The sequence below is a fragment of the Felis catus genome, chromosome C2, assembly GCF_018350175.1.
Source record: "Felis catus isolate Fca126 chromosome C2, F.catus_Fca126_mat1.0, whole genome shotgun sequence".
NCBI classification, from domain to species: Eukaryota; Metazoa; Chordata; class Mammalia; order Carnivora; family Felidae; genus Felis; species Felis catus.
Window position 1 is genome coordinate 132,482,145 of NC_058376.1, and position 26,424 is coordinate 132,508,568.

At 46.2% G+C, this 26,424-nt stretch overlaps 3 protein-coding genes across 11 annotated transcripts in view; 1 reads left to right on the top strand and 2 right to left on the bottom strand.

The window, feature by feature from the left end:
• The window catches only part of METTL6 (methyltransferase 6, methylcytidine), an 18,867-nt gene extending 14,342 nt beyond the window's left edge, over positions 1 to 4,525 (bottom strand). For 2 of the 7 annotated variants that reach the window (XM_045037650.1, XM_023260582.2), the window contains exons 1-3: positions 3,366 to 3,505; positions 2,035 to 2,409; positions 454 to 588 (exon numbers count right to left, since the gene is read on the bottom strand). In XM_045037650.1, coding sequence (XP_044893585.1) covers positions 454 to 588; positions 2,035 to 2,259 — 360 coding nt within the window. In that variant the 5' untranslated portion in view covers positions 2,260 to 2,409; positions 3,366 to 3,505. Of the gene's footprint in view, positions 1 to 453; positions 589 to 2,034; positions 2,410 to 3,365; positions 3,528 to 4,201 lie in introns of those variants that run through there. The other 5 variants (XM_045037648.1, XM_045037647.1, XM_045037646.1 and 2 more) reach the window with 5 other exon arrangements.
• EAF1 (ELL associated factor 1) lies at positions 3,512 to 23,008 on the top strand. 2 transcript variants are annotated; one of them, XM_045037644.1, is made up of 6 exons: positions 3,512 to 3,893; positions 5,772 to 5,866; positions 7,723 to 7,859; positions 10,040 to 10,230; positions 11,891 to 12,124; positions 22,804 to 23,008. In XM_045037644.1, exons 1-6 carry the CDS (start codon positions 3,512 to 3,514, stop codon positions 22,842 to 22,844), a joined length of 1,080 nt encoding a protein of 359 aa, XP_044893579.1. In that variant the 3' UTR covers positions 22,845 to 23,008. The 2 variants fall into 2 exon arrangements, with proteins under 2 accessions (XP_044893579.1, XP_023116349.2); XM_023260581.2 differs by lacking the exon at positions 22,804 to 23,008 and adding an exon at positions 14,708 to 16,028.
• A 577-nt stretch (positions 23,009 to 23,585) lies between these two features.
• Positions 23,586 to 26,424, bottom strand: part of COLQ (collagen like tail subunit of asymmetric acetylcholinesterase) — a 60,194-nt gene continuing 57,355 nt past the window's right edge. For both annotated transcript variants that reach the window (XM_003992132.4, XM_003992134.5), the window contains exon 17: positions 23,586 to 26,171. In XM_003992132.4, the coding sequence (XP_003992181.2) occupies positions 26,102 to 26,171 (70 nt within the window). In that variant the 3' untranslated portion in view covers positions 23,586 to 26,101. The remainder of the gene's footprint in view (positions 26,172 to 26,424) is intronic.

Here is a 26,424-nt window from a genome sequence, read left to right on the forward strand (position 1 = left end):
AAATAGTTGAGCAAAGAAAAAAGTCTATAAAGCAAATGTACAAAATTCTGGCAATCATTCAATTTAGGTAGTAGCATATGGGTATCATTTTGGTAGTTCTTTCTACTTTTCTGAATAGAGCTGTGTTTCTTTTTTTTTTTAATTTTAGAGACAGAGCATGAGCAGAGGAGAGGTGCAGAGCCCCAATGCAGGGCTCAATCCCACAACCCTGGGATCATGACCTGAGCTGAAATCAAGAGTCAGATGCTCGACTGACTGAGCCATGCAGGTACCCCAAAGCTGTGTTTCTGTATGTACGATACAGGTATTTAAACAGGAAAAACACATTCATGGTGGTCATAGCTGGTTAGCTTCAAAGAGAGAACTGGAATTAATAAGCAAATGGGCAGAGAGGGCAGGTCAAAGAAATCTAAGAAAACAGTAACATAACAGAAACATGGACAAGGCACCAACCTTGACATACTCAACTGCTCTTGGAGAAAAGTCACAGGCATAGGCAAAGATATTCAGATCTTCTTCTAAAAGCGGGAATAAACAGTTCCCAACACCACAGCCAGCTTCAAGCACAGTCAATTTTTGATCTTCAAACTGAGGAAAGAGATGCAAAGTCGTTTGCATCATCGAGAAACAAACCAAACTACAACGTGTCTCCAAACAGGAGAAGCAAGGTTTCCGCCCCCATGGGGCAGACAGTAAACAAGTGAACTGAGAACCTAAAGCTAATACTGATACCTTGCTTGTCGTCCAACACTGGGCAGCTTAGTATAAAGAAAACACAGCAGGGGCACCTGGGTGGCTCGGTCGATTAACCATCCCTCCCCCCCTTTCTTTTTTAATGTTTTATTTTTTTGAGAGAGAGGGTGAGCAGGAGCCAGGAAGGCGCAGAGAGAGAGGGGAACAGAAGATGCAAAGTGGGCTCTGAAAAGACTGCAGAGAGCCTGATGTGGGGCTGGAACCCACGAACTCTCGATCATGACCTGAGTTGATGTCGAGTGCTCAACCAACTGAGCCACCCAGGCACCCCACAGCATCCGACTCTTGATTTCTTTTCTTTTCTTTTTCTTTTTTTTAATATATGAAATTTATTGTCACATTGGTTTCCATACAACACCCAGTGCTCATCCCAAAAGATGCCCTCTTCAATACCCATCACCTACCCTTCCCTCCCTCCCACCCCCCATCAACCCTCAGTTTGTTCTCAGTTTTTAAGAGTCTCTTATGCTTTGGCTCTCTCCCTCTCTAACCTCTTTTTTTTTTTCCCCTCCCCCATGGACTTTTGTTAAGTTTCTCAGGATCCACATAAGAATGAACACATATGGTATCTCTCTTTCTCTGTATGGCTTATTTCACTTAGCATCACACTCTCCAGTTCCATCCACGTTGCTACAAAAGGCCATATTTCATTCTTTCTCATTGCCACATAGTACTCCATTGTGTATATAAACCACACCGACTCTTGATTTCAAGAGTCTCATGGTGCTGAGATCAAGCCCAAAGATGGGCTCCATGCTGAGCATGGTGTCTCCTTGGGATTCTCTCTCTCTCTCTCAAATAAACAAACATTAAAAAAAAAAAAGAAGAAAACACAGGATAATAGCTAAAATAACAGGCTCTGGGACGAAACTGCTTGCACTCAAATCTGGACTTCTTCCCTCACCATGTTCTATCATTAGACAACTCTCTTAAAAGAGCTTTGTGCCCCGTTTTACCTGCAAGCAGGGATAACAATGATGCCTACTTCACACTGTTTTTGTAGGGCTTAAATTACACAACACGTAGAGTTCTAGAAAAGGGCCGTGGTAAAGTGTTTATCGTCTTTATTATGAATCTGAATCTGTCACTGAAGTCACCCAGTATGAGTTCAATATTTACGACTTTCAGACTGGCTTTAAGAAACAGAAAATGTCCTCGAAAGCTCTCTTTCCTGCATACAACCCAGGACCTTCTAAATCCACTGGAGACCCATAGGAAGGCAATAAACACTCCTCTTCACATTTGAAATGAAAACTCAAACAAGGTTCAATATTAGTTTACCTCTCTACATGATCTGAGTTCCTCAAACTCTCTGGTGGTCCAGTGTCTATCTTTGAAGAAGTTAGTGCTATTTCTTTTGTAAAAAAGGTCCCAGTTCTTCTGAGCCTCTTTTTCCAGTTTTTGCTGTTTAAAATCAGACATTAAAGCCTGGTCTCTTTTCAGTTTCTCCTCTTCTTCAGCGCTGAGAATTCTTGCCTGCAGCCCTTTCCTTTGCAAAGAAGCCATCCCATAAGTTGATGGTAATATATTTAACACTGCTGAAGATTCCCCAAACCTGAATAACCTGAGTAATCCAAGCTGATACTGCAGACATAGGAAGGATTTTTCCAAATGTGGTTCTTCACGTTGGGCTCAAGCCTCGGGCAGCACTGGGTGCTTTGCAGGAAAAAGGAGATTCCAGTTAGTGGTTCTAGGACAGTTTTTAAGACGCTGGTTAGTTGCTTTAGAACGGTTCTTTCACCAAACAGTTCAACTCACCACATACTAGATGCTGACTCAACACAAAAACCCTGCCCACTCTACAAGAGGTCGGTCAGAAAGAAGCCCAAGACACAATCCCTACCTTCAGAGGGCTTACATTCCGTGGCCAGGGCTCTCACGCACCAAACTCTAGTTCAAACCAGAACAAGTTAACTATTAGAATAATCGGTTTACGGACGCCTGGGTGGCTCGGTCCGTTAGGCGTCCCACTTCAGCTCAGGTCATGATCTTAAAGTTTGTGAGTTCCAGCCCTGGGGTCGGGCTCGGTGCTGACAGCCCAGAGCCTGGAGCCTGCTTGGGATTCTGTGTCTCCCTCTCTCTCTCTCTCCCTCTGTCCCTCCCCAACTCGTGCTGTCTCTACCTCTCTTTAAAATAAATAAACATTAAAAAATATAGTAATACTAAATCGGGTTGGTTTAGAAAAAGGACACTCCCAAGAAGTGACTGAGAAATCTTAGGGAGGAAACATCAATTTTTAATGCCCGTGAAAGGGTGACTTAAAACAACCACACCAGCTTCCCGAAATGGCGACGGGCGGTCAAGTGGGATGATCATTTCCCAAGGATCCGAGACCCGGGGCCTGAGATTCTGATCACACAGCTAAGAGGCCGTCTCACGAATCAGAGGGTAGCGCCGTTTTCCAGGGGCTGAGGCTCTCGCTCCTCCATTAACGCGTGAAGGGTAAGAGGCCAGTGACGCGCGGGGTAGGGTCCGTGGGGCTCCGGACGCTTGGGAGAAACTAGGGCGCCCGGGCCGCCCCGGCCTGAGGAGAGCCGGCCACACTGGCTGGGAGAGCCGGCCACACTGGCTGTCAGACCCGTGTTCATCTAGTTCGCCGCGCCTGGGCTCACCGTCATCACTTCTTACATTCACCTGGACGGGTAGGGACGGACGCACTCAGCCCTCAGCCCGGACCCGGCCTCGGAAGCCGGATCAGGGAGCTTCGGTCCGGGGACAAACACCCCTCGAGGACCTCTCCCGGCGGAATCCTTTGGCCATGGCACTGCCGCCGCCACTGCCCCCGCCACTTCCGTCACGAACGCAGAAGTCCCTCCCCGACGCCGGAAGCGCCGCGGCCCTGCTTCCGCGCAGTCCTCCTCCACCCCGCCGCAGAGGCGAGGACCTGCTTCCGGCCCCGGGTGGGCGCCGGCTCGGCTCGCCGTGCGCCCCCGAGCGCTGTCCCGGGAGCTTCGTTTCCCCGGACGCCGGCGCCGGAAGCTCGGACCGCGGCCGCGCCAGGAGAGCGCCGGTCCGGGCGCTAGGCTCGTGGGGGGCCATGAACGGAACCGCGAACCCGTTGCTGGACCGCGAGGAACACTGCCTGCGGCTCGGGGAGAGCTTCGAGAAGCGACCGCGGGCCTCTTTCCACACCATTCGCTGTAAGCCAGCCCTCCCCTCTGTTCCCTTCCGCCGCCTCTTGCCAACCCGACTCCTTCTTCTCTTCCCTCGTCCCTCCAAAGCCCAGGGAACCTCCTGCCTACGTCAGCTCCCTTCTCTCTTCGCCCAGATCCTCCTGGACCTCGATTCCACCCCCCTCCCTCCCCCCTTTTCCAGCTCACTCCCCAAACCAAACGCTTCGCCACTCCCATCTACCCATCTGCCTTGTGGTCCCAACTACTTCTTCCGAAGGTTATTGGCTCCTTTGTTTTTCATCCGCCCACCCAGCCCTGCTTTATTCGAAACTTACCCCTCTTTATTACCAAAAGACTGTGACCCCACATCAGACTCCACTTCTCCCTGTAATCCGTCCCACTTTCTGATGACCCCAGCGGGGTCCTCCACATTTAAAGGACTCTTCCCGTTTGCGGATGAGCCTTATCGACTCTCTCCTATTACATTCTCCTCTTCCCTGTGTTCCTTAGCCTTCGTTCCTCGTTCGTCTTTGTTCTGGTTACCCTGAGCCTGCGCTTCATCCCTTTGGTAGCCAAAGAATCCGCATCCTCTGTGCGCTCCATCCGTCTTCCTCCTCCAGCTTTCTGTACCTCGTTTGACTCTGCTGTCTTTTGAGGTGATCTATACTACCCCGACTTTAACTCAGTACCAAGTCCCATGTGAGTGAAGAATAAAATTGGAACGCGTGAGCCTTGATAAAGCTTGATGTATGCTTGGAAGCGGGGGAGAGGAGGCATCAAGAATGTCCAAATAGTCGTTATGCTGGACCTTCCTTTTCTACATGATTATAGACTCTGTGGAGGGAGGGCACGTCCACTCTATGTCCTGGGTAAAGTTTTGGCTCTTAGGGATGGGCTGGCTGAGCATCCTTCTGTGTGATTCACAAGCTTCTGGTATCCGTCAGCCCTAATGCTGGTGAAGACTTGTTTTTGTCTAAGGAGCTAATAAATGTGACTCAACACATTGGAAGAGGGCGTGTTAGATAATGAAGTTCCATATTTCTGCGGTCACTTGCCAAATCATTATTGTGTCTCCTACTGACAGCAGATCAGCTCTTTCAGAGGGAGGATATTGGGAATGTGATAAGAGCATCGTTTTCGGAGCAGTTTACTAAATCGATGTTTTGGTAGAGGGAAGAGCAATGTGGAATTTAAGTGAGACACTTCATATATGCACGTGGCCTGCAGTGTGAGGTCAGTTTATGTCAGAATGGAGTAAGATGGCTGTTCGTGGTGCACGTTAGCAGCAGTTGAGAGAGATGGGCAGGATTAACCTTTGGAGATAGAGTTCAACCATCTGTTCTGTACTTTTATAAGAACTTGAGTGTGGGAAATCCTAATGTTGACAGTTTCTATGCAAAATGAAATCAGCTTATATGATACTGGGTCTTTCCTGTTTCATATAGGGTGTTACAGTCACAGAATCTTTTTAATATGCTCTGTTGCTTTTGATCTTGTACACAACAATCCTAACAAAACCCCTCTGGCTAAGGAGGCATTAATTTTCATGTGTCACTTGGGAGAAGGGAATATCTTTGCTTAATAGAATGGTATATGAATTCTAGCTTTTTTTTTTTTTTTCCTCAAAGTAATCCAGCAGGGATGGGAGGCAAAGTATGTAGGAGGTATAGAGAAAACAAGATTGTCCCTGAGTTCGTAATTCTTCTTGAACCTGGGTGACAGTACACAGGGGCTCATTGTACTATTCTCTGCTTTTTTTCCACAATGAAATAGGTTTTTTTAATTCTACATTGTATTTTTCCATTTATCTGACTCACAAAAAAATTTTAATTCTTAAACAAGAATAACCAGGAGGCTTAGTATAAGTAACCGGCTGGATAAATATTCTTTTGCTTTTCCCTTTAGATGACTTTAAGCCAGCATCCATAGACACTTCCTGTGAAGGAGAGCTTCAGGTTGGCAAAGGAGATGAAGTCACAATTACCCTGCCACATATCCCTGTAAGTTTATGCACCGTGGAATCACAGTGAATCCTCATATTCTATTTATTGCAATTTGAATTTTCCTACTATTTAAAAATTTTTAGATTTCTAAAATTCCAACATAAGGAAAAAGGGAACTGGGGGGATGGGGTAGGGTGGAATTCATGTTTCCCAAGTGCTTGAGTAAAAAGGATTCTTTGCCATTTTTCCCACGCTCCCCTTTCCCCCATCTGCTACCAAGTAGACAAGGTTCCTGTCTGGATACTTAGCCCCTCTAGCCGCTCTTTCAGATTGGCCTAGCTTTGCCCCCACACAGCTCCAAAGAGCAAAGCCCTCGACGCCATGTTGGCTTATAGCAACAACAGTTTAGGCGTGTGGCACAGCCAAACCAGGAGTTAAGACAGGCAGGAGCAGAATTGACACCTTTCATACATCAGGCAAAGGGCGGACTGCAGACTGAAAGTTGCAACCAAGCACCAGAGGATCAGAGCATTCAGCTAATTTAGGGATGAGGAACCCAATTAAAGGTTAAATTGAGAACCTCTACGGAGAGAGACTTTTTTTTTTTGAAGCTTTGTCCAAAGTAGCACTATAATCACACAGCCTGAAGGATCAGACAAAATGCTCATAATGAACAGGTGTCATTGGATGTCACAGCCCTGTCCTGGAACATAATAAGGTCTTGGTAACCAGTAATAGGATGAAAAGGCTCTGGACAAGAAGCTTCAGGCTGAGTAGAAATTACTTGTCTGCCAGTTCCAACTGCTATTTCATTGCATGTTGCCTTTAGCAGATTACATCATCTCCCTTTGGATCTTCGTTTGCCAAATGTAAAATGAAGGGGTTAGATAAATGGTCTCTAGGGTCCCTTCCAACTCTAAGTTTTTATCCTATGAATAAGGAGTCAAGGAGCCAACCAATTTTTTTTTATTCCATACAATCAAATCCTATATATGTCAAATATTAATTGAGTGCCTACTATGTGTTGGCCCGTTACTAAGCACTGAGAATACAATCTCCAACAAAACAAGCACTTTTCTTGTCCTTGAGCTTATGATCTGGAATTAAATAAATATAAAAAGCACAGCCATTTATTTTAGAAAATCAGGAAGGTTTCTCTAAGGAAGTGACCTTTGAGCGGATTTGAAGGTTGAGTAATTGAAAGAGAGGAAGAGGCAGGATGTTGCAGGCAGAAGCCTTGTTAAAGCCCTGCAAGAAAGAGCCTGAGGATCTGAGAGAGGCCAGCCACCTTCTACTCTGGATCCTGCAGAGCCTAGGGCTAGGGGTACAGGGTGAGGCAGAAGGGCCAGGTATCTGGTTTAGAGATTTTATTCTTGGGTCTCAGAGCAACAGGTTAGCAGTTAAAGGGCTTAGGCAGGTGAGTGGCATGATGTACTTACTCTGAGCCAAGCAGAATAATGAGCTGCCCTTAGAGAATACTCTGTTGGTTACTTGGCATGAGGGGAAGCCCTGGACTCTGAAATTACAAGGAAATACAGAAATCACGTATTAGTTTTACTTCTTGCAATGGAAAGTTCTACTCAGTATAATACCAAGTAATGGTTAATCTGTTTTTACTAGTTCATACCTCACCATTATTTGTAACATGTTTTGAATCTTTAGAAAAATGTACGGTAATTTTGAAAATTTATATTACCTTTCTTGATTACTGAGAAGTAGTTGCACAGTTATAGATTCTTGCTGTATATTATATCCCTTTTCTTTTTGCCTAGGAAGCCAGAGGAGTTAAAATAGAAATCAGTTCATTCTAGTCTGTTTGAGTAGCTCTGATACTCATGAAGCCACTTGTAAATTCGTTTTTAATGTTCATAACTGGTGTGTCTGGTTTGATCTTCTACTTTTGTGGCATATAGGGATCCACACCACCAATGACTGTGTTCAAGGGGAACAAACGGCCTTATCAGAAAGACTGTGTGCTTATTATTAATCATGACACTGGTGAATATGTGCTGGAAAAACTCAGTAGCAGCATTCAGGTCAAGAAAACAAGGTACGTGAATGACCAGATACAGTTTGGTACAGGGTTTCTAGATCTTTGCATTATCTCTTCAGTTATTTTAGAAGGATATGAGCATCTGAGTATTCAGTGTCCTGTCGATAATATCAACAACTCTACCTGTGTCTTCTCAATAAGTCAGTAAAATACCACTTCCTCAAATGCAATAAAAAGAAATAAAAGCTTTTAAGACCTGAAACGTGGAAGCCACAGGGGAAAGGGACGTATTTTATAATTAAATCTATTTTATTAATTTCATGATTGTTCAAATAGTACCACCTAAGGGGATAAGATTTAAACTTGTAGGCTTGTAATTAGATTAAAAACATTAATTTTTCGCAAGATGCATTTGAGGTATTTATAACACTAAAATAAAGTTTTGCCTATTTTTTAAACTTTTTTTAATTAAAAAAAATTTTTTTTGAATGTTTATTTTTGTGAGAGAGAGAGAGAGAGAGACAGAGAAAGACAGAGCACGAGCAGGGAAGGGGCAGAGAGAGAGAGGGAGACACAGAATCCCAAGCAGGCTCCAGGCTCTGAGCTGTTAGCACAGAGCCCAATGCAGGGCTTGAGCCCACAAACTGAGATCATGATCTGAGCCAAAGTCGGACGCCTAACCGACTGAGCCACCCAGGCGCCCCAAGTTCTGCCTATTTTTGTAAATAGTGAGTTCTCTTTAATCTTTAATTCAACAGGCTTTACATTTGTAATACAAAGCCAATTAAATTTTAAAGTCACAATTCATTCTATGAATAGAAGCAACCCACTGGTTCTGTTTTTTACATTGTGATACAGCAATTATTGTGATACAGTCTTAAATTCTTTTTTTTTTTTTTAATTTTTTTTTTTAACGTTTATTTATTTTTGAGACAGAGAGAGACAGAGCATGAACAGGGGAGGGTCAGAGAGAGGGAGACACAGAATCCGAAACAGGCTCTAGGCTCCGAGCTGTCAGCACAGAGCCTGATGCGGGGCTCGAGCTCACGTACTGCGAGATCATGACCTGAGCCGAAGTCGGCCGCTCAACCAACTGAGCCACCCAGGTGCCCCAATACAGCTCTAAATTCATAAAGAGAGTGTTATAGCCTGATATTTTTCTGTTTATGCTTCTTCATTTACTCATTCCAGAAAAAAAGTAGCTACCATTTATCGAGGGGTTACTGAATACTATGCTAAATGCTTTCATGCATTATCCTACCTAACTTTACAAATAACATTTAGAAAGGTACTATCGTTATCTGTAAAAACAAACAAACAAAAAAACCACACACACACACACACACACACACACACACACACGAAGAGACTGTGGATTCATGAGCCTGTGAACCGGAGTCCAGCATCAGAACAGAGCCCTTAGCCTGGGCATGCGCGTCCAAGCCCCCTGCTCCTCTCCTGCCTGGGATAGATTTGTATTAATTACCTCCCCGAACCAGGTGCCACTGTTAATTCCCCAACAGATGATGTTTGTGGGCATTTCTCTCACTACTCGCTGTCATCTATGGACTAGCAGCATTTGATCACTTGGATGCTTTTTAAAGTGCAGAATTTCAGGACCTGCTAAGTTGGAATCTGCATTTTAATGAGATCCTCAGGCGATTTGTGTGCCCACCAAAGTTCAAAAGCCGAAAGTGGGCTCATCTGTTTACAAAAGAAATTGTTAGTGAATAGAATTTTCTCCGGTTGGGGTGGGATGCTTTGCTTGTCCGCCTGCAAGAGCTGGCGCGTGACAAGATGAACAGGCAGTAAACAGATCGTGGGAAAACTTGCAAACTAGCCAGCATTTCAAGAGCTGGTTTTATGTAGTAACTCATATACTTGTGACTATAACTTTATACCGTATACAAGTCAAGTAGTCTTATTGTCTGCTGGTAAAATGGGTTCTCACGATCACGTTGTGTCCTGCATATCGGTTTTATTTGCTTGTTATAAAATGTGAGCTTCTTGAGGGCTGTTTTATTCATCTTTGTATCTCTGGTGCGTAGTGCAGTACCGGAATGCAGCAGGCAGTTGTTGAGTGAGTAGTTCATGGGATAAAGTGACAAACATCAGTATTTTGAAGTAGTGTGTAGAGAAGCACGATTGTGCAGAGACCTCTAGGTGCTTGGTTACCTGAACAGATTTGAGGAGCACTGTGTTTGGCCCTGCAATTTAATGTCTGTTTTTCATTTTAGAGCTGAGGGGAGCAGTAAAATCCAAGCCCGAATGGAACAGCAGCCCACTCGTCCCCCACAGCCATCTCAGCCGCCACCACCTCCACCACCTCTGCCATTCAGAGCTCCGACAAAGCCTCCGGTTGGACCCAAAACTTCTCCTTTGAAAGATAACCCTTCACCTGAACCTCAGCTGGATGACATCAAAAGAGGTAGGGAGCATTTTCTGGAACTGATAGCCGCTGGGAGTTGGGTGTTGAGGCTTTTGTGGCGATCACAAGGCTATCATGTTGACATCACATGGGCACCGGTGGCATGGGCATTCTCTGCCATTGAAAAAATAATCTGCAGAGTTCACCATTCCAGAGGTGACGGAGGTGGGACTGTTACCACTTCTCTCGTTTGACAAGGGAGGTCCAGGCAAGTGACTTGAGTTGTGGCTGTCTTTGCAGCTTTCTGTGCAGAGGCCCAGGATTTAAACAAGCATGACTGTCATCCAAAAGTCTATATGCCGTGCCTTTAAGGTTTTGGGAGAAGAGAATTCCAAGGTGTTGGGGTAAAAACCGGGTGTGTCAGTGTTAGTATAGTATCTAGGTCAGAGGGATATTTAAAATACCAGGACCATTGCTTTGTACTAACAAAGTGTGTAAACATGAGAGTGCCATGGGACCTGGAAATGGACATGGCCTAGAAAGACCTAGCGGTCTGGTCGGGTTCTCACTTTGGCTTTCTCCTCATACAGGGAGGGGGTGGTTTTCGTTGTTCAGACTCTCAGGAAGTTATGAGGCTGTCGTATTTCAGATTTATAAAGTTTTATGAAACACAATGAAATCTGTAGCAGTAGTAAACAGGGAAAGATAGAGTTGTACTTGAGAAGTTTGCCTCTTCTGCCTTATAGAAGTGCTTTCAGTAAACAATCATTCTCTGCATGGTGCACGCTTATTAAGCCTCCTGTTTTGTTTTTGTTCTTGATTTTGATTTTCCTCAGGGATATTGGAATGCTATTTGTTAAAGTTTTCACTTTAGTTGAACAAGAATTGGACTATGAGTGGTTAGTGATTGACAGTTACGCCTAAAGGAACCATGCGTGTTTAAAATCACATGGTATGTTTGGACAGGAAAATCTGGCATCTTTCTTGATGTATCCTATGAGGTATCCTTAATGTATTCACTGACATTGAAAGGGTTAGGTAAACATGTTTTTCGTTCGCTGCTGTACTTCTATTAAAAAAATGTAATACCTGACAGGCATGGCTGTCCGTGAAATATATACAGAGGGCAGAGGAGGAATGTTGTTTCCCCATTTTCCTTCCGTTACCACGGTTCCTCCTGCATGCCTCAGTTCCTTTGTGGGACAGGAAAGCTGAAAAGGACCTCAGAGGCTGTCTGCTGTGGCCTTTTATTTTTTCAAAGTGTCTTGGAAAAAAATCATTGACTCCCACCTCGGTCTCACTGCTGGTTAGAGGCAGATCCAAAACAAGCACCCAGATCTTCCAATTCCTAGTCAAATATTTTTCAACCCTTTAGCATAATATTTCTCTTATTTGGTGTTTAATCCCATAATTCACAGTCTTTGTTTTTTTAAGTAGATAAGGCAAATAGGCTTAATTTACACAGAACCATCATTATCTGAAACAGTTTTCTTTTTTGTTATTTGGGGTGAAGTTAATGTTTCCGCTGTCTCTCTGAAGACAGTTTTATTTTGTTCATTTTGGTCTTAGTCGTTTTGTTTATACGTTTTTAAGGAATAAGAAGCAGGAATTTTAGTCATTCCTCATTGCTGTTGGTTTTGCCAATTCACTATTTACAGAAGGCAGCTTGCGGCCTTGAGAGTGGTTGCTGGCTAACCCCCGTCGTGTCATTTTATTCCAGAGCTGAGGGCTGAAGTTGACATTATTGAGCAGATGAGCAGCAGCAGTGGGAGCAGTTCCTCAGACTCTGAGAGCTCGTCGGGAAGCGATGATGACAGCTCCAGCAGCGAGGGTGAGGACAACGGTCCAGCGTCTCCTCCACAGCCTGCACACCAGCAGCCCTACAACAGCAGGCCGGCCGTTGCCAACGGAACCAGCCGGCCACAAGGAAGCAACCAGCTCATGAACACCCTCAGTAAGTGTGCTCTCCCTTTTCTGGCTCAGAGAAGGGTGGCATGTCGGACTAGAGATGCAGCTTCTATATATCTTACACCCGAGTCTGTAAACCAGAAGATATTTAAGGCATAAGAAAGCATCCTGCCAAAATTTGGAGCAGAAAGAAGTTACCAAACAGTTAAAAAAAATAAAAGGGGCGGGGGTGTTGGGGAAGCACAAAACTAGAAAATCTGTTCTTTTTTTTTCACCCACTGGCACAAATTAGTTTTTGTGAATTCTCGAAAATGCTGAAACATGAACAGCTCGGCTCTTTGTTTTTGCATTTACCAGGCTTTACAGGCTTTAGGGGCGATGCCCTCCACTATAGTGTCCCCTGCTTCTAGGTCTTTTTACAGTCCCAAGAACACAGTTGTCCAGACTGTGGTGTCCTGCAGCCCATAGACTTTGGAACCTGAGCCATTAGGGTATATTTGGAAACCAACTAGCCTTTGGCAAGAGGAAGAGGAAGGACATTGCTATATCTGGGTGGCTCTCCGTGCAGTTGATACTAAAGTAAAGGAGAGAAAAACAAGAACAAAAACAGATTTCTTCGTATTGGAAATGGGGAGAGTGCTTGCTCCCTATGCCCTTCTCTCTCCAGTATCCTAATGAATACTTTCATCTGGCACGACTGCCTTTGAGGAGGTTGGAAGGTCTGGAGGCAATAGTTGGTAAGCTAACCTAGTTAACCCTACTACAGTGGTAATTCTCAACTTCACCACTACAGACATTACAGGTAATTCTCAACTTCACCACTACAGACATTGTGGGGCAGATAAATCTTTGTCATGGGGGCTATCCAGTGCATTGCAGGATGACTAAGAGCATTCCTGGCCTCTACCCGGTAGATGCCCTTCTCTCTCCCTTGTCCCCAGTTGTGTCAACCCCAAATATCTCAAGACATTGCCAGATATCCTCTGGGGGGCAAGACCACTCCTGCTGGAGAAACGCTACTTGAGTGAGTTGAACACTGTTAGGATATCAGTCGAGGATACTGTCTGCTATCCCATTTTCTGGGCCTACGTTCTGGATGTCAGGGGATGCTTTGGTGCTATTCTCAGTTGGCCAGGAATAGTAAATTTCATATTGGGAATTTGGTATTCCTAGTGGAATAGTGCCAGATAGCTACTGTGGCTTTGACTCAGTTCTCGAGTTTGCCCAGTCAATGCCAAATTATTCTTTCCTCCTAGAAAGAAAGAGCAAAAAAAAAAAAAAAAAAAAAAAAAGGCACAGTGGGTGTTATCTGCTTACCAGTATCTTAAAATCCTTTTAGCTCTTTATTGCGCACCAAGTCATCCTGATCTGCAGCTCTTCAAGTGGCAAGACCTTAACTTTATATAAGCAATTTCAAAACTAGGTTTCCAGCTCCAGTTCCACTGATCTGTTAAAGCACATCATCTTACTTTTTAAGAGATCGTGCTCAATCTCTTAGCTGATTGGGAGTTACCAGCTCTTGCCAGGCCCCTGTTGCCTTCCTTAAGTTTAGAACGGTAGTTGTTCCATTCTTGGGTGTCAGACCTCTTAATTGTAACAATTATTGAGCACCCCAAAGAGCTTTGTGTATGTGGCTTATATCCACTCAATATTACCATTAGAAATTAAAACTGAAATATTTAAATTATCCAGTAATTCATTTAAAATAACATAATAAACTGTCACATGTTAACAAAAGTATCATTTTTATGAAAAACAAATTTTTCCAATCAAAAAATATTTAGTAAGAGAGTAACATTTCTTTAAAATTTCGCAAATCTCTTTACGATCTAGCTTAGTGGAAACCTGGGTTCAGTCTGTTGCCATAAGTTGTCTAGGTTGATGTATATGAAGAAAATCTGGCCTCACACAAGTGTGTAGTTAGAAGAGGAAGTACCCTCCTGAAAGGGTCTCAAGGACCCCGGGGTCCTCCACACAAACTGAGAAGGGCTGGTCTAGGAGTAGCAATCCAGTCGTATAGCGGTTCACTTTTGCTATAATCTGAGTGCTATCAACTGGGTCCTGTTACTCTATCGGATTAAAACGCTGAGCATTAAAACGCTGAGCACTTCTATTCTTTACTCCTAACACCTGAATTCTGCACACTAAACAAAAATCTGAGGCTAAAGTAATTGAAGCTCTTCAGTTGAGAGTTGAGGTTTAAAGTAACTGAACAGGAGGGAATGCTGGATTAGCAGGTTACTGGTATAAACAGTATTCGGCTTCCTTGACGGGAAGCCTAACTCGGTGTTATTTTAGCAACTTCATGTGAACGATTCTAGATGGTGAATCAGTTATTTATACTTTTTTGCTATTTATTAACACATTTAAAAGCTGTCTGGCCTGCTTCCCCCTGTTCTATCCTAGTACGTAGCATCGCTGTGCTTTGCAGATATCAAGAATAGCATTTCTTTAAAAACGTTGACTGCGTCAGTTTTGTCACTGAGCCAAATCGGTTTTCCTCCCTAATTAAGTTGAACTGGCTTGTTTTACTATAGTGCGATAACCAAGGCGGTGAAACAAAGAATTGTGGGGAAGTCATTTTTAAATTGCGCACTTTTGGTGTGATTCTGTGGTTTTTGTTTTGTAGGAAATGACTTGCAGTTGAGTGAGTCTGGCAGTGACAGTGATGACTAGAGCCAGATCTTTCGAAATCAGCGTCTCGGTGCACAGATCTGCTGCCGGACCGGGCTGCGCTCGCATGGAGCCCGTTGCCGAGAGGGACATGCTGTGGATCAGTGACTGTAGCAGGAGTTCGAGGCTCTGGAGGTCTCAGATACTCAAGTCTTTAACTTAGTGGTGATGGGTGATTTTCTCGTGTAATTTTTGAACAATCTCATGTTGCAAAGTAGATCTATAGAAGAACTAACAGAATTCTATTGCTATTTGGTTAACACTGTTCATGAAAAACAGACAAATGTGCCCTGGTCTAGGTTACTCAAAGGCCATCATCTTAACCAGGCCAGTGATTCACTTTTAAACCTCAGCAGCCACCAGTTTGGCCAGGTGGTCTGCACCAGTGAAATGAAACCTGGTCTTTGAGGGGTAGGGGAGAGAGGGAGACCTCAGACTGCAGCATAGAAGTATTTTACAACCACTTTAAACTGTTGAGACAAAGTGGTGAGGAAGTTTTGTCTGACCCAGCTTGACGAGCCTGTGTAGAGATGGACTTGAGGAGGGAGTCCTAGAGCGGCTGCTGGGCAGGACCCCGGAGCTCCGCGAGTTCAGCCCCCTCACTTACAAGTGAGGAAAGAGAAGCACACAGCTGGTTCGTGGCCCGTCTCCTGCCCCCGGCCCAGCTTTTCCTGCTGCTCCCGCCCTTGAATCTCATTAACTGGAACCGGAGATTCTTGTTCATGGGACTTCTAGTTGTACGTCAGAGATTTGATTGGATTCCCAAAGATGAAGTGTTGGGTGCTTCTGGCTCAGATTCTGATCCAAAAAGTCCCTAGATACACGAGGCTGGCTGAGCAGATTAAACCAGCAGCCACTGTGCTGACACATGAGATTCAATTAAATTGGGGCTTTTAGTTCCACGTAGGTCCATACTGAGTGTTTCCCGTTCAGTGAATTTTAGTAAGGGGAGGTAGGAGTGGGAGAGAGGTGTAGTGAAGGAACCTTTCTGAGCGAAAGAACCAGCAGCAGGCTTCCAAAAACCAGAATCTAGATAGGGGTTCTGCAATATGAAACGAGCACATTCTTAGATAAGGTATTTCTCTTCATGCTTTTGTACCACTGTTTGTGCCTGACTCCCAGACTGATTTGTATTTTTGATAAACTAGAAGAAAGTCACAAGATTGCCTTTTGCAGTGTGCAGTTTCCAAATGAATCTGTTGTTACAGGAAACTGGTCACTAGTAAATGTTCCATATTGAGTGAATGTGTGATAAATCATCCTGTGATTGGTATGGAGTAGCCTGTTTCTATAATTTGAATGGATACAATTTGAATGTCCTGAGAAATTTCCATTTGCTTTGGTTCAATGGGTGTTAAGAACATTGAAAATGATTTTCCTTCCTTCGGTTCTTCCACTCAAAGATGGCCTCTGCTTCCCCAGCTAGTGGATGGAAGCAGTCTGGACCTGGAAAGGAATTAGATGATTCGTGGTGGGGGCCTTGGTGACAGTTGCACCTTATGGAGTCCCCCGTTTCATGTGCAGTGACTCCAGTGAGCTGGAGATGTGGGTCGGGAGCCATCATCCGGTGGCACACTCGCACCGCCACCCCCCCCACGTGTAGGTAATGGGGACACACTGGTACTCGGCGGTGGGTTCTCAGCCCATCGTGAGGTTTCGGTGGATTGAATGGCAGGTAGGAACTTCTTCATAATGAATTGATAATTGCTTTATAATTCCTTGCTAATGACAGCTCAGGGAAGGTAAAGGTCATGATTGGGAGACTTGAATTGTTACTGGATGTGGGAATTGTTTCACTGCTTTTAACTTGCTCAAGCTGGGGCAGGTTCCAGGAACTTGAACTAAAAATAATCTATTTAAGCCTCACTCTCTTTTTTTGCCTCCTAAAGTCTTGATTTATACAGATAGAACTGTGGTTTTTCACATGTCGGGTCAAGATGTTTGTTTCTATAGGAAATGCTTGCACGTGGCACTGGGTTTGGTGAGTCGAGCTCTCTGGGCTCGTTTCCTCTGTCACCCGTCCTACCTGGCCCTGCATGGTTAGCCTCCAGCTGGCTCCAGTTTGTTCTCTGCACGAAGCCTTCGGTGGTTCCCTCCCCACAACTCCCACCGCCTGCTCTCCAGCTTTACCCACCAGAATAAGGAGTCTTGTCTTTTTGGAAATCAAGAATCTGGCCCCACAGACTACTACTTCTGAGTTACCTCGTGCCAGCCTCACTGGACTTACTCTTCGTGCCTCTGTGCCTTCTCAGTCCCTCCCTCCCTCTCCCCCGCCAAGCCCCGGTCCTGACGCTGTGTAGGTGCCACCTTCGCGGACTCTCCCTCTGTTCTTTTCTGCCCACTGGAGTGCTGTCTGTACTGACCTTCCTCTTGCTTGAGCTCTGGTTGGTGTGAACTCCTTAAAAGCAGGGACCGTCATTTTCATCTCTATTCCCCGGGGTGTCCACAAGAATAGACATTCAGATGCTTATAGCCTGGTGGGGAGGAGGCAGAGAAAACCAACCAGTGGAGTACAGAGGGCAGACGTGGAGCAAACATTCCAAGCATTTGGAGACAGCTGAAAACTATTTGTGATTTTCATGGTTTTGGAAGTCTCTAACTGAATTGTTAAAATTGCCTTTTCTCTGTCCTATACAACTTCTGCCGTATCGTAAGTCATTAGGCAAGATATAAAGACTTAAATTCAGGGTGCCCAGGGAGCCATGGCAAGCCGCAGTAAAGACGTGAATTGGGGAAACAATATAAACAAACGAGATCTGTGATGATGCCACTCATTATTTTATTTCTATAGCAGAATCATTTTTTTTTTCTGTGTGTGGTATTAATATGTATGTGCTTCAGTGGTGGGAAAACTTGAAAATTCCAAAATCCTTGCTATCCTAATTGAGAGGCTGGTTAAGTAAGGTGTAAGTATGGTGTGTGTGTGTGTGTGTGTGTGTGTGTGTGTGTGTGTGTGTGTATGTGTGTGAGAGAGAGAGAGAGTGTGAGTGATGTATTTATTAACATTATTTTGAAAGATAATAGTATGTTCTCTTAGGTACAGCCAAATTGGATGTTTCCATTTGGCAAGGAAGGTAGGATTTCTGAAACTCAGGCCTTAACCAGTAGGTTGGAAGACAAGACCAATTGAAGCGTTATGAAATGTGTGTTTTTGTTGCTTATGTTGTATCTGTCTTGGGTTGTCTTATTCTTTAATGATTTTTGAAATCTTGTGCCTAAAAGTTTATTTTGCGTAATTATGAAGTAGATGTGCATGTTTACATTTATGTAAAATGTTTGCATTTATGTAAAATACTTGCTGTGTAAAGTTTTTTTTGGTTTATTCTCTTAAAGATCACTATATTTAAGTAAAAAATGAAGGTCAGCAGTATATGTCTTGGTGGGTTTTATTTTTTTACTAGGAATCAATGAAAAACGTAAGGTTCTATTAATCCTTTATGCTTATGCCTGCTTCTCTAAATGAATTCCTTTTTAATTTGGTGTTTATGCTCATTAGGATGAACACCTCAGCTTCAAAAGGTGTGAAGTTCAAAACTGGAAGGATGTGAGCCACATGGCATCTGAGGTCATTACCCGGTCTGGAAAGGCAGACTTGGCTTTGACTCTAAATACCATGCGGGGGTTAAACTGAATCTTTAGACATATCCTAATTCTTTTAGCACACCAAATTGTTTCCACCTGGAATGCCACGCCCCCCCTCCCCCCGCCCAGTACACTCACTGGCTGGAAGTGATCCTGCCTCCTGCTTCCATTCCACACACAGCAATGCCCACAGCAGTCTTGCAAACTTCTAGGTGGGCAGTGACCATATGCCTTCTTAATTCTCTGGTGTCTCTCACCTAATGGGTGCTCAATAAATTTGGATTGAATACAATTATGCACTAAGAGAACTAGCCTAGGAATCCTCTGCTCCTCATTCTGTAACTGGCTCACATTTCCTCAGGTGGAAATAGGAGTTAGATTTGAACCAGGAATCTCAGTGGGGAAGTGGTGGTGTCCATTCCTCACTCAAGGGAGTGTGGTCCTCAGTTAACTGTTGCCACACAATGACACGTAACAAAGCATCCCAGAATTCAGTGGCTTAAAATAAGCATTTATTTTGCTTACAGCTCTGGATTGGCGATTAAGACTGGGTGTGGCTGGACAGTCTGGTCTTGACTGGACTCCATATGCCTGGCAGTTTGCAGACTCAGCTGATCTAGGAGGACTTGGCCAGCACGGCTGGGGCAGTTCAGGCAGGCTCCTTGTGCCTTACCCTCTAGCAACCTAGCCCAGCACATTGTCATGGCAAAGGCAGAGATGCTAGAGTGAGAGGGGAAACAACTGCCTCTGTCACAATTGCTAACGTGTCATTGGCCAAAGCAAGTCACAGGGTCAAGTTCAGAATCAAGGGGTGGGCAAATACAGTGCAATCTGCCAGGTGATGGGAGGAGTTGCAAGGTGTAAGTACAGAGAAGTGTGAGAATTCGGGCGATCACTGCAATCAATCTACTTCCTCCACGTACGCCATGTCCCTACCATGGTTGACAACACTGGACCATATAATCACTAAGTCCTTCCTCAACTTGGCTTTTCTCCTGGCCAGTTAAATAAGAGTCCATGTAGGGGTTAAGGCCAGTTTCTGTCCATGGTTCCTGCAGAGGGCACCCAAACCAAGCAAAGGCTCCTCTGGACTTGGCACTCTGCCCTATTCAGAGTAGCGTGCTTCCTTTCCAACCTTTCCAACCTAGAGCACTGTTCATTGCCTATTGCTAAGTAACAAATTACCCTAAAACTTAGTGGCTAAAACAACAACCATTTTATCTCATGGAATCTGTTGGTTAGGATTTAGGACAGAGCTTGGCTGGGCAATTCTTTTGGCTTCAACTGAGGTCACTCAGTGGGACTCAGTTGGCAGATGGGCAGGACTAGAGAATTCAAACTGGCTTCACTCACATGTCTGGCACCGTGGTGGGGATGGCTGGAAGCAGGCTCATTAGGACTGTCAGCCAGAGACTCTCTAACACAGCAGTCTCAAGGTAGTTGGTCTTCTTACGTGATGGCTGCTTTCTCCTAGAATGAGCATCCCAAGAGCTGCTTGGTTGTTTATGACCTAGCCTGGAAAGTCACACAGCATCACATCCACAGTATTCTATTGCTCCAACAATCAAAAGCCCACCTGGATTCAAGAGGGACACAGACCCTACGTCCTTAATGGAAGAGCATGTAAAAAGCCACCTACTCAAAGTCCTCCTCCCCCCCCCCCCCCCCCCAGTGTATTTGGTCTACGGCCATTGTTCTCAGATGAGATGTTTCCCCAGAGTAGTGGCTCCTAAAATGTGGTCCCTGGTCCAGTACCATCAGCATCCCCTGGGACCTTGTTAGAAATATAATCAAGTCCCCCCCCACCAAGATCTGTTGAATTGAAAGTTCCAAAGTGGGCCCCAATAATCTGTGTGACAAACCCTTCAGGACATCCTGATAAACCCTAAAGCTTTAGAACCTCTGCCCCAAGGAAACAGACTCCCTTGGTGAGCCTCAAGTGATGACTATGGTATGACTGCTTTCAACTTCCCATCCCAGGTGTTAGACTGAGGGTAACCTGGAGTGGTGCATGCAGTGGGGTATGGTAGCTCTATGAACTGGAACGTCAAAAACCAACATCTACAAGAGGTATTAAGGGCGTGGAAAGATGGCAAGATAATTCCTCACTGTCCTTGAAGAAATTACAGAAACCAAAATAATGACATATTCAATTCTCTTGAGATAATAGCATCTTGGCAGATTTTCATGATTACATGGGCCCCGTTTCCCTTCTATAAAGGTGGTAGGACAAGGGGGGGATAGACGGCAGGGGAAATAGCTTATTTCTTCCTTTAGCGAGGTTGTTTCTTGTAAACTTGTCTGACTCTAACTGTCTGGGCTGAAAAGAACTCAGGTGAGCCCCCCTCCCCGCCCCCCCCCCCAGAGGAAGCCCCTCTGCTAAAGGGAATGTGAGTTCACTTCCTCTATTGCCCCCAGGGTAGGGGTGGGGACACTCCTTAACCCGTTACTTTTGTGTGATTTGCAACCTCTCAGAATGGTTACAAATGAAGATGCTGGAGAGGAACCCACACTCCTGGAGCCTCTGGGCCCATGGGTGGCAACTGGGAGCTGCTGAAGTGTAACAATCTCCCTGATGAATTGCCAAGATACTTGATCTGTGAGCTCATTGTTACCAAATGCAAGATCTGAGTTTCACTGAAATTGGTTCACTATAGAGGAGGGATTGGGGGAGATAACTGAAGTAAGGCAGTCATTGGAGCAGAAGTCGCCCTAATTATGAGGTTTGGAGATTCGTAAGCAATTCGACCCATGTGTCCTCTATGCCCATATGAGAGTGATGGATGACCAGTATGCCCCATGATGCTCAGAAAATTTGTCCTACCATCTTTCCAAGCACTGCTTTCTAAGTACTAGTTACCAAGTTTCCTCTAAAGACCTTACTTTGCTCACAAATTTGTCATTCAGCTGGCTTTGCAGGTGGATAAAGACTTCTGGGGCCAAACCCCATCCCTGTGCCTCCTTGGTTGTTAGGAGCCTGTGGGCTGACCTGGATCTTTGGGGATCAGTTGAACGAAGCTTGGGCCTCCGTTACAGGTGAAAGGGTTAAAAACCAGTCCAGACTGAGAGAGGAAAAGTCGGCCCTGTTTCTGGCATTCATCAGAGTGCCACAGCAGACACTGATAAAGCCAGCTGCAAAGTTAACGGGAAGCAATCTTCCTGCCAGATCTGCCGTATCATGATCACTCTTTTGAGGGACTACTGCTCGCCTTTCAATGACGGCCCCAGCCTTGCTTTTACTCCTGCAACCTGAACAAAAATCACGGTGAACTTTTGTGACAAAATTTTGCAGCGTGCAATCCTATCAGTAAGATTGAAACTTTCCACTCTTGCCTGGAAGACCTGAGCCACGTGAGTCACTTTGACACAGAGCAGTTTCAGTTTCTACCGCAGATACAGAAATTCTGATAGGGATTTTCAGGCATAACATTCCATGCTTTTTCCCCCAACTTTGTAGTTTTCCAAGGAATCAGGACCTGGGTCCACTTCCTAGTCCAGGCTTCATCTTGACCCCCGTTATACACTGCCTGCTCTGCTTTGAGCCTGTCCCCACAATGCTGCTTCTACATTCTACCTATACTCCACCTCTCCCCCCAGATCCTATCATAATCTGGTCTTTCTTGGTTTGGTGAAATGCCCCATTGTTCTCTCATGCAACCAGCCTCAAAGGGGGAAGAAAGAGACCCCAGGTCCCAAAGAGGTGACCGATCTGGTGTGAGTCACCAAATAATCATGACACAGATAAAACCCAGCCCTCCCTGAAGAGTTTCTAGGTGTCAGAAATTTTAACCATATAATCACTAAAATTCAACACAACCCTGAAAATAAGGTACTATTATTCCCAGTATAAAGATGACAAAAACAGAAAAGTAAATTATGCAGGATGATTAAACAGTGCACTGGTGACAGCCAGGCTTCGAACCCAGATACGTGAATCCAGTCCTCTTCCTGTTTTTCCCAAAAGCAAACTACACCACCTCTTTCGCTACCTATGCCTCCCTGGGCGAGGCAGCCTCTCTCGAGTGGACCTATCAGAATCAGCCAAGCGCTTTTTAGGTGTGAGGGATCTTCCCAAATGTTTGCCTCAAGTGGCTCAGCACCTATTCCTGCCAAAAGGAAAAGTAAAACCAGAGACGGACACTGTGTACCCAGCACCCATTCACCCCATTTCTGCTCCCCACTATATCATCCAGTAGCCACCCTTTCCTTACACAGCCCATCTACTTCTGGAGAGTCGCCAGGGAGTGGGCTACGAGTGTTCTTGTAGCTTCTGCCCCTGTGGGTTCAGGAACCCAGCTGTAATCCAGTTAGCAGGTGGCATTCTCCTGATGATATGAATTGGTTCAGGAATGGGCATGTGACCCCAAACAGGCAATGAGGCTCAAGGTAAGATTTTGGGGTGGCTTCTGGAAAAAAAAATGTCTTGGGGGCCACTGGAATAGATGTTCCCTCTTCCTCTGGATATCGTAGGGTGCAGATGTGAGCCTGAAACTGTAACAGTCAGCTTGTGACCAGCCCAAGGATCAAACTAACAGGAGAGATGCAAATAGCAGAGAGGACAGCTCAAGCAGAGAAATGGAGTGGGAGCCTTGATTGAACCATGCCTGATCTCCACCCTACCTCTGGAATTTTTACCTTATATTGGCCAATAAATTTCACCCTGTGGTTTATATGATATTTAAGTTGGATTTTCTGCCACCTACCAACAAAAGCATCTAAGCTGGCATAGCCTTTTTTAGCGACCCAACTGCACCTCTGAAGACCCTATGATATTTTCAGCCACTCCATGTGACAGCCTCAGGAGCAGCTGAAGGAATCCATCACCACTCCTAGGCAGGTCCTGTCACCACTGGAGGATAGCGTCCCCACCCACAAGCTGTTAAAGCCAAAAGACAATTTAGCCCTTGTTACAGTTTCTTCCGGGTAAGGAAATGGAGGCTGTGAGACTCGACAAACCCAGCCTGAGCCCAGGTGCCAGGACTCCGGGTTCATCGTCCTTCCCTCCACACTGTGGCCCCTCAGTTCCCTACAGGACCAGCAGGTGCTCTCTGGAAACATCTAGCTACCTATCCTGTGGCCGCCTGGCCTGCTTATTACAGGTGCCCCTGCTCCTGGGGAACCTGCTCCCTCCACCACAATTAGCATTTCAGGGCAGGGCTGGGGACGGCCCATCTTCCTTCATCTTTCATTTCTCCATTTCACAATTCCACAGGGGGAGAACTACTATTATTATATACATATATATAAACACGTGGCTTTGAACCCTTTTATTTTCAGGGCCTTTCAGAACGCCCCTCGCAATACTTGGAGACAGACCCCTCTAATATTGTGGGATCTGGTTACAAGAGCATAGGTGGAGGCTCACACACCAAATGTCTACGTATTTACATTATAATCAAACTAACAGAGTGTTCTTAAGTATGTTCTCTCTGCTTACCTGTCAGTCACACCTTCATAAAGACCTAGAAGGCTGGGTTTGAATATGGACTATTTAGATTCCTCAAAGTTCTGTGGCAGCACGAGGAGAGCAAGGCCCAGCCTGCACTGAGAGGGGCCTCGTGTGCATCTCTGTGGCAACTCCAGCCCGCCTATCCGAGCCCCATCTGCAACCCCTAAACACAGCTTGTCCCTGGTCACCCCTCGTGCTTACAGGCGTATGCAGGTCATACTCAGGCAGGCAGACTTGGGGAAGAGGCCTCAGGCTCAGGACCGCTTGGGTGAGAACTGTGGTCTCCTGGGTACCTGGAACACGGTCTGGGAGAGGGGTGTCCACTAGGCATGTCGCCTTGGCCTCACAGACTCCCTGCCCTGTGGGGAGGGTCATGGCCAGAGGAGGGCCAGATTGGTACTAAGGCAAGAGGCCCAGGACAGGGCCCCTCGTGCCAGGTCCAAGGGCAGTGCCGGAACGCCATCTCGTTCTAAACAGGGTCCTAAAATAAGGCTGGGGTGAGGCTAGGTTAGCAAGACCAGGCTCTGTGACTTTGGCTAAGTCCCTCCCTATCTCTCAACCTCCGTTTCCTCCCTTGTCTCTGAGTGGGACTGCTCCACATTCTAGAATCCTCTGCAGAGCCTCAGAAACAGTGAATTCAGACCCCTCATTCCAACCAGTAATGCTGGGACTCTGGTCCAAAACCCCCAGGGAAGAAAAAGCCACAGTGGGGAAACAAACCGCTTATATTTCTTGATATCCGGAGATCCCAGCATGAAGGTGCAGCTTTCATGGGAGCAACATCACCCCCAAGGTGTGCAGTAGAGCCTGGGGGAACCCAGCTGGCCAGTGTGCCCATCTCCGAAGACCTCACCCTTGGGCTGATCCCATCTGCTACAGACCCGCTAGTGACAGCCCGCTGAGCCGGAAGCTCTTGTCTGAAGCCCATCTCTGAAGACCTCACCTTCAGGTTGATCCCATCTGCTACAGACCACTAGTGATAGCCCGCTGGGCCAGAAGCTCTTGTCTGCTGAGTCCCCAAGACTCAGGCACGTTAAAGTGCTCTGTACAAAAGCTCAACAGCGTCCCTCCATCTGGTAACAAACAAGGAAATCCCATTTGCGGTCTGCCACTGGGGAGACATCTTTCCAAAACAAAGCTCAGCCCCACTCAGGAAAGATGGTGGTACAAGGCAGCTCACAGTCATGCCAGACTAACGACCCTGCAGAAACACGAGGGGCTCAGGCACACGAGGGCAAGGCTCTGCACTCCAGAGACACAATGGGAAGGTCACAGGGTGTGCACAGGAGTCAGCAGGCAGCCAGGAGCTGGAGCTCAGGACAGAAATGGTCTCTGCCTAGAACAGGTACTCAGTCGTAGGGCCTCATTATGGGGAGACCCGGGGTGGCATTCTCCTTAAGGACCGGAAACACCAAAAGCCTGCCCAAGTGTAGGCTCAGGAAGTCACACCCTCTGGTAGTGAATCTCCTGAACAAGAGATGGACATAAGGGGCATTCACAAGACAGAGGTCCAAGTACTGAGAGCCACGAGGTCAAGGTGGTGCTGGGGATGGTGAAACTATAGAAGCTACCCTCTTGGGAAACACTGAGAAGCAGGAAGGCCACTGTTCTGCTGTTCACAAGCTGAGCACCCAGCTGGGCCTCCGCCCTCTCCCAGGGGCAGAGCACCGGTTTGGTGGCTTTCTCCGGGCTTTTTCACAGTTGGGTCCCTTCTTGGGGGAGCTGCATCCACATGAGGCTGTGCTGGGCTGTGGCCAGTTGAGGGGTTCCTCAGCGGGTGCAGAGCTGGGAGCCACTCCAAGAAGGCGGGTTCATTTCCCTGCTTTGTGGCTCACAGGCCTGGAGAGACCTGACGGCCGGCTGCCCCGGGTGAGAATGCCCACATTTCTGGAGGTCAGAGGAGTGGGGAGGCCTGTCCACCACATGACCCAGATGGGATGACGACAAATTCAAAAAGCCCTGCAGGTCTAGGCGTAGGTAACAGTTGTGAGCCAAGTCCACGGTCTGGGTTGGTAACATTCCGAAGAAAAAGGGCACTGCAGGTCGGCGATTTGGCTGGATGGTAGCAATGGGAAAACGGTTCCCAGCGGGGGCATGTGGAAGGTTCTCCGGTACCTCAGATTAAGACAGGGTGCAGTGGTCCTAAGTTCTTCCGGTTGGACCGAGTTAAAAGCATGTCTTAGCAGCAAGGGCTCATCCTTATTTTTGTCACACGAAGGTGACGGAAACCGGACCGGGGGGTGTGAAGTCAACTTGATGAGGGTGGAAAAGCTGCTGCCGATCCTGTGGGATGCAGCCTGCCTTCTCCGCAAAGGCCCTTCACGTGAAGTAGCGGCAGGACGTGGAGTCGATGTAGCAGTAGGGGGTGCACTGCAGGTCCCCATATGACCTGAGGGGGGCAGATACGGGTCAGGGTGCGCGCAGGGCAGCGGGCACGACGGCTCCTGCCCAGGCCTCAGGACCAAGGCATGTTCTGAGGCCACCTCTGGTGACTTCTGGTCCACCCTCATCAGACAGCTGTCACTACTGCTACCTCACTAAGGGCCTCAGGGTTTGCCAGAGAGTGCTCTCATTCTCACTTGGGGTAAGAGGCTTGGGACAGTTGAGTTCAGGCCTCTGCGGCTCTGCCCCTTGAGCCCAGC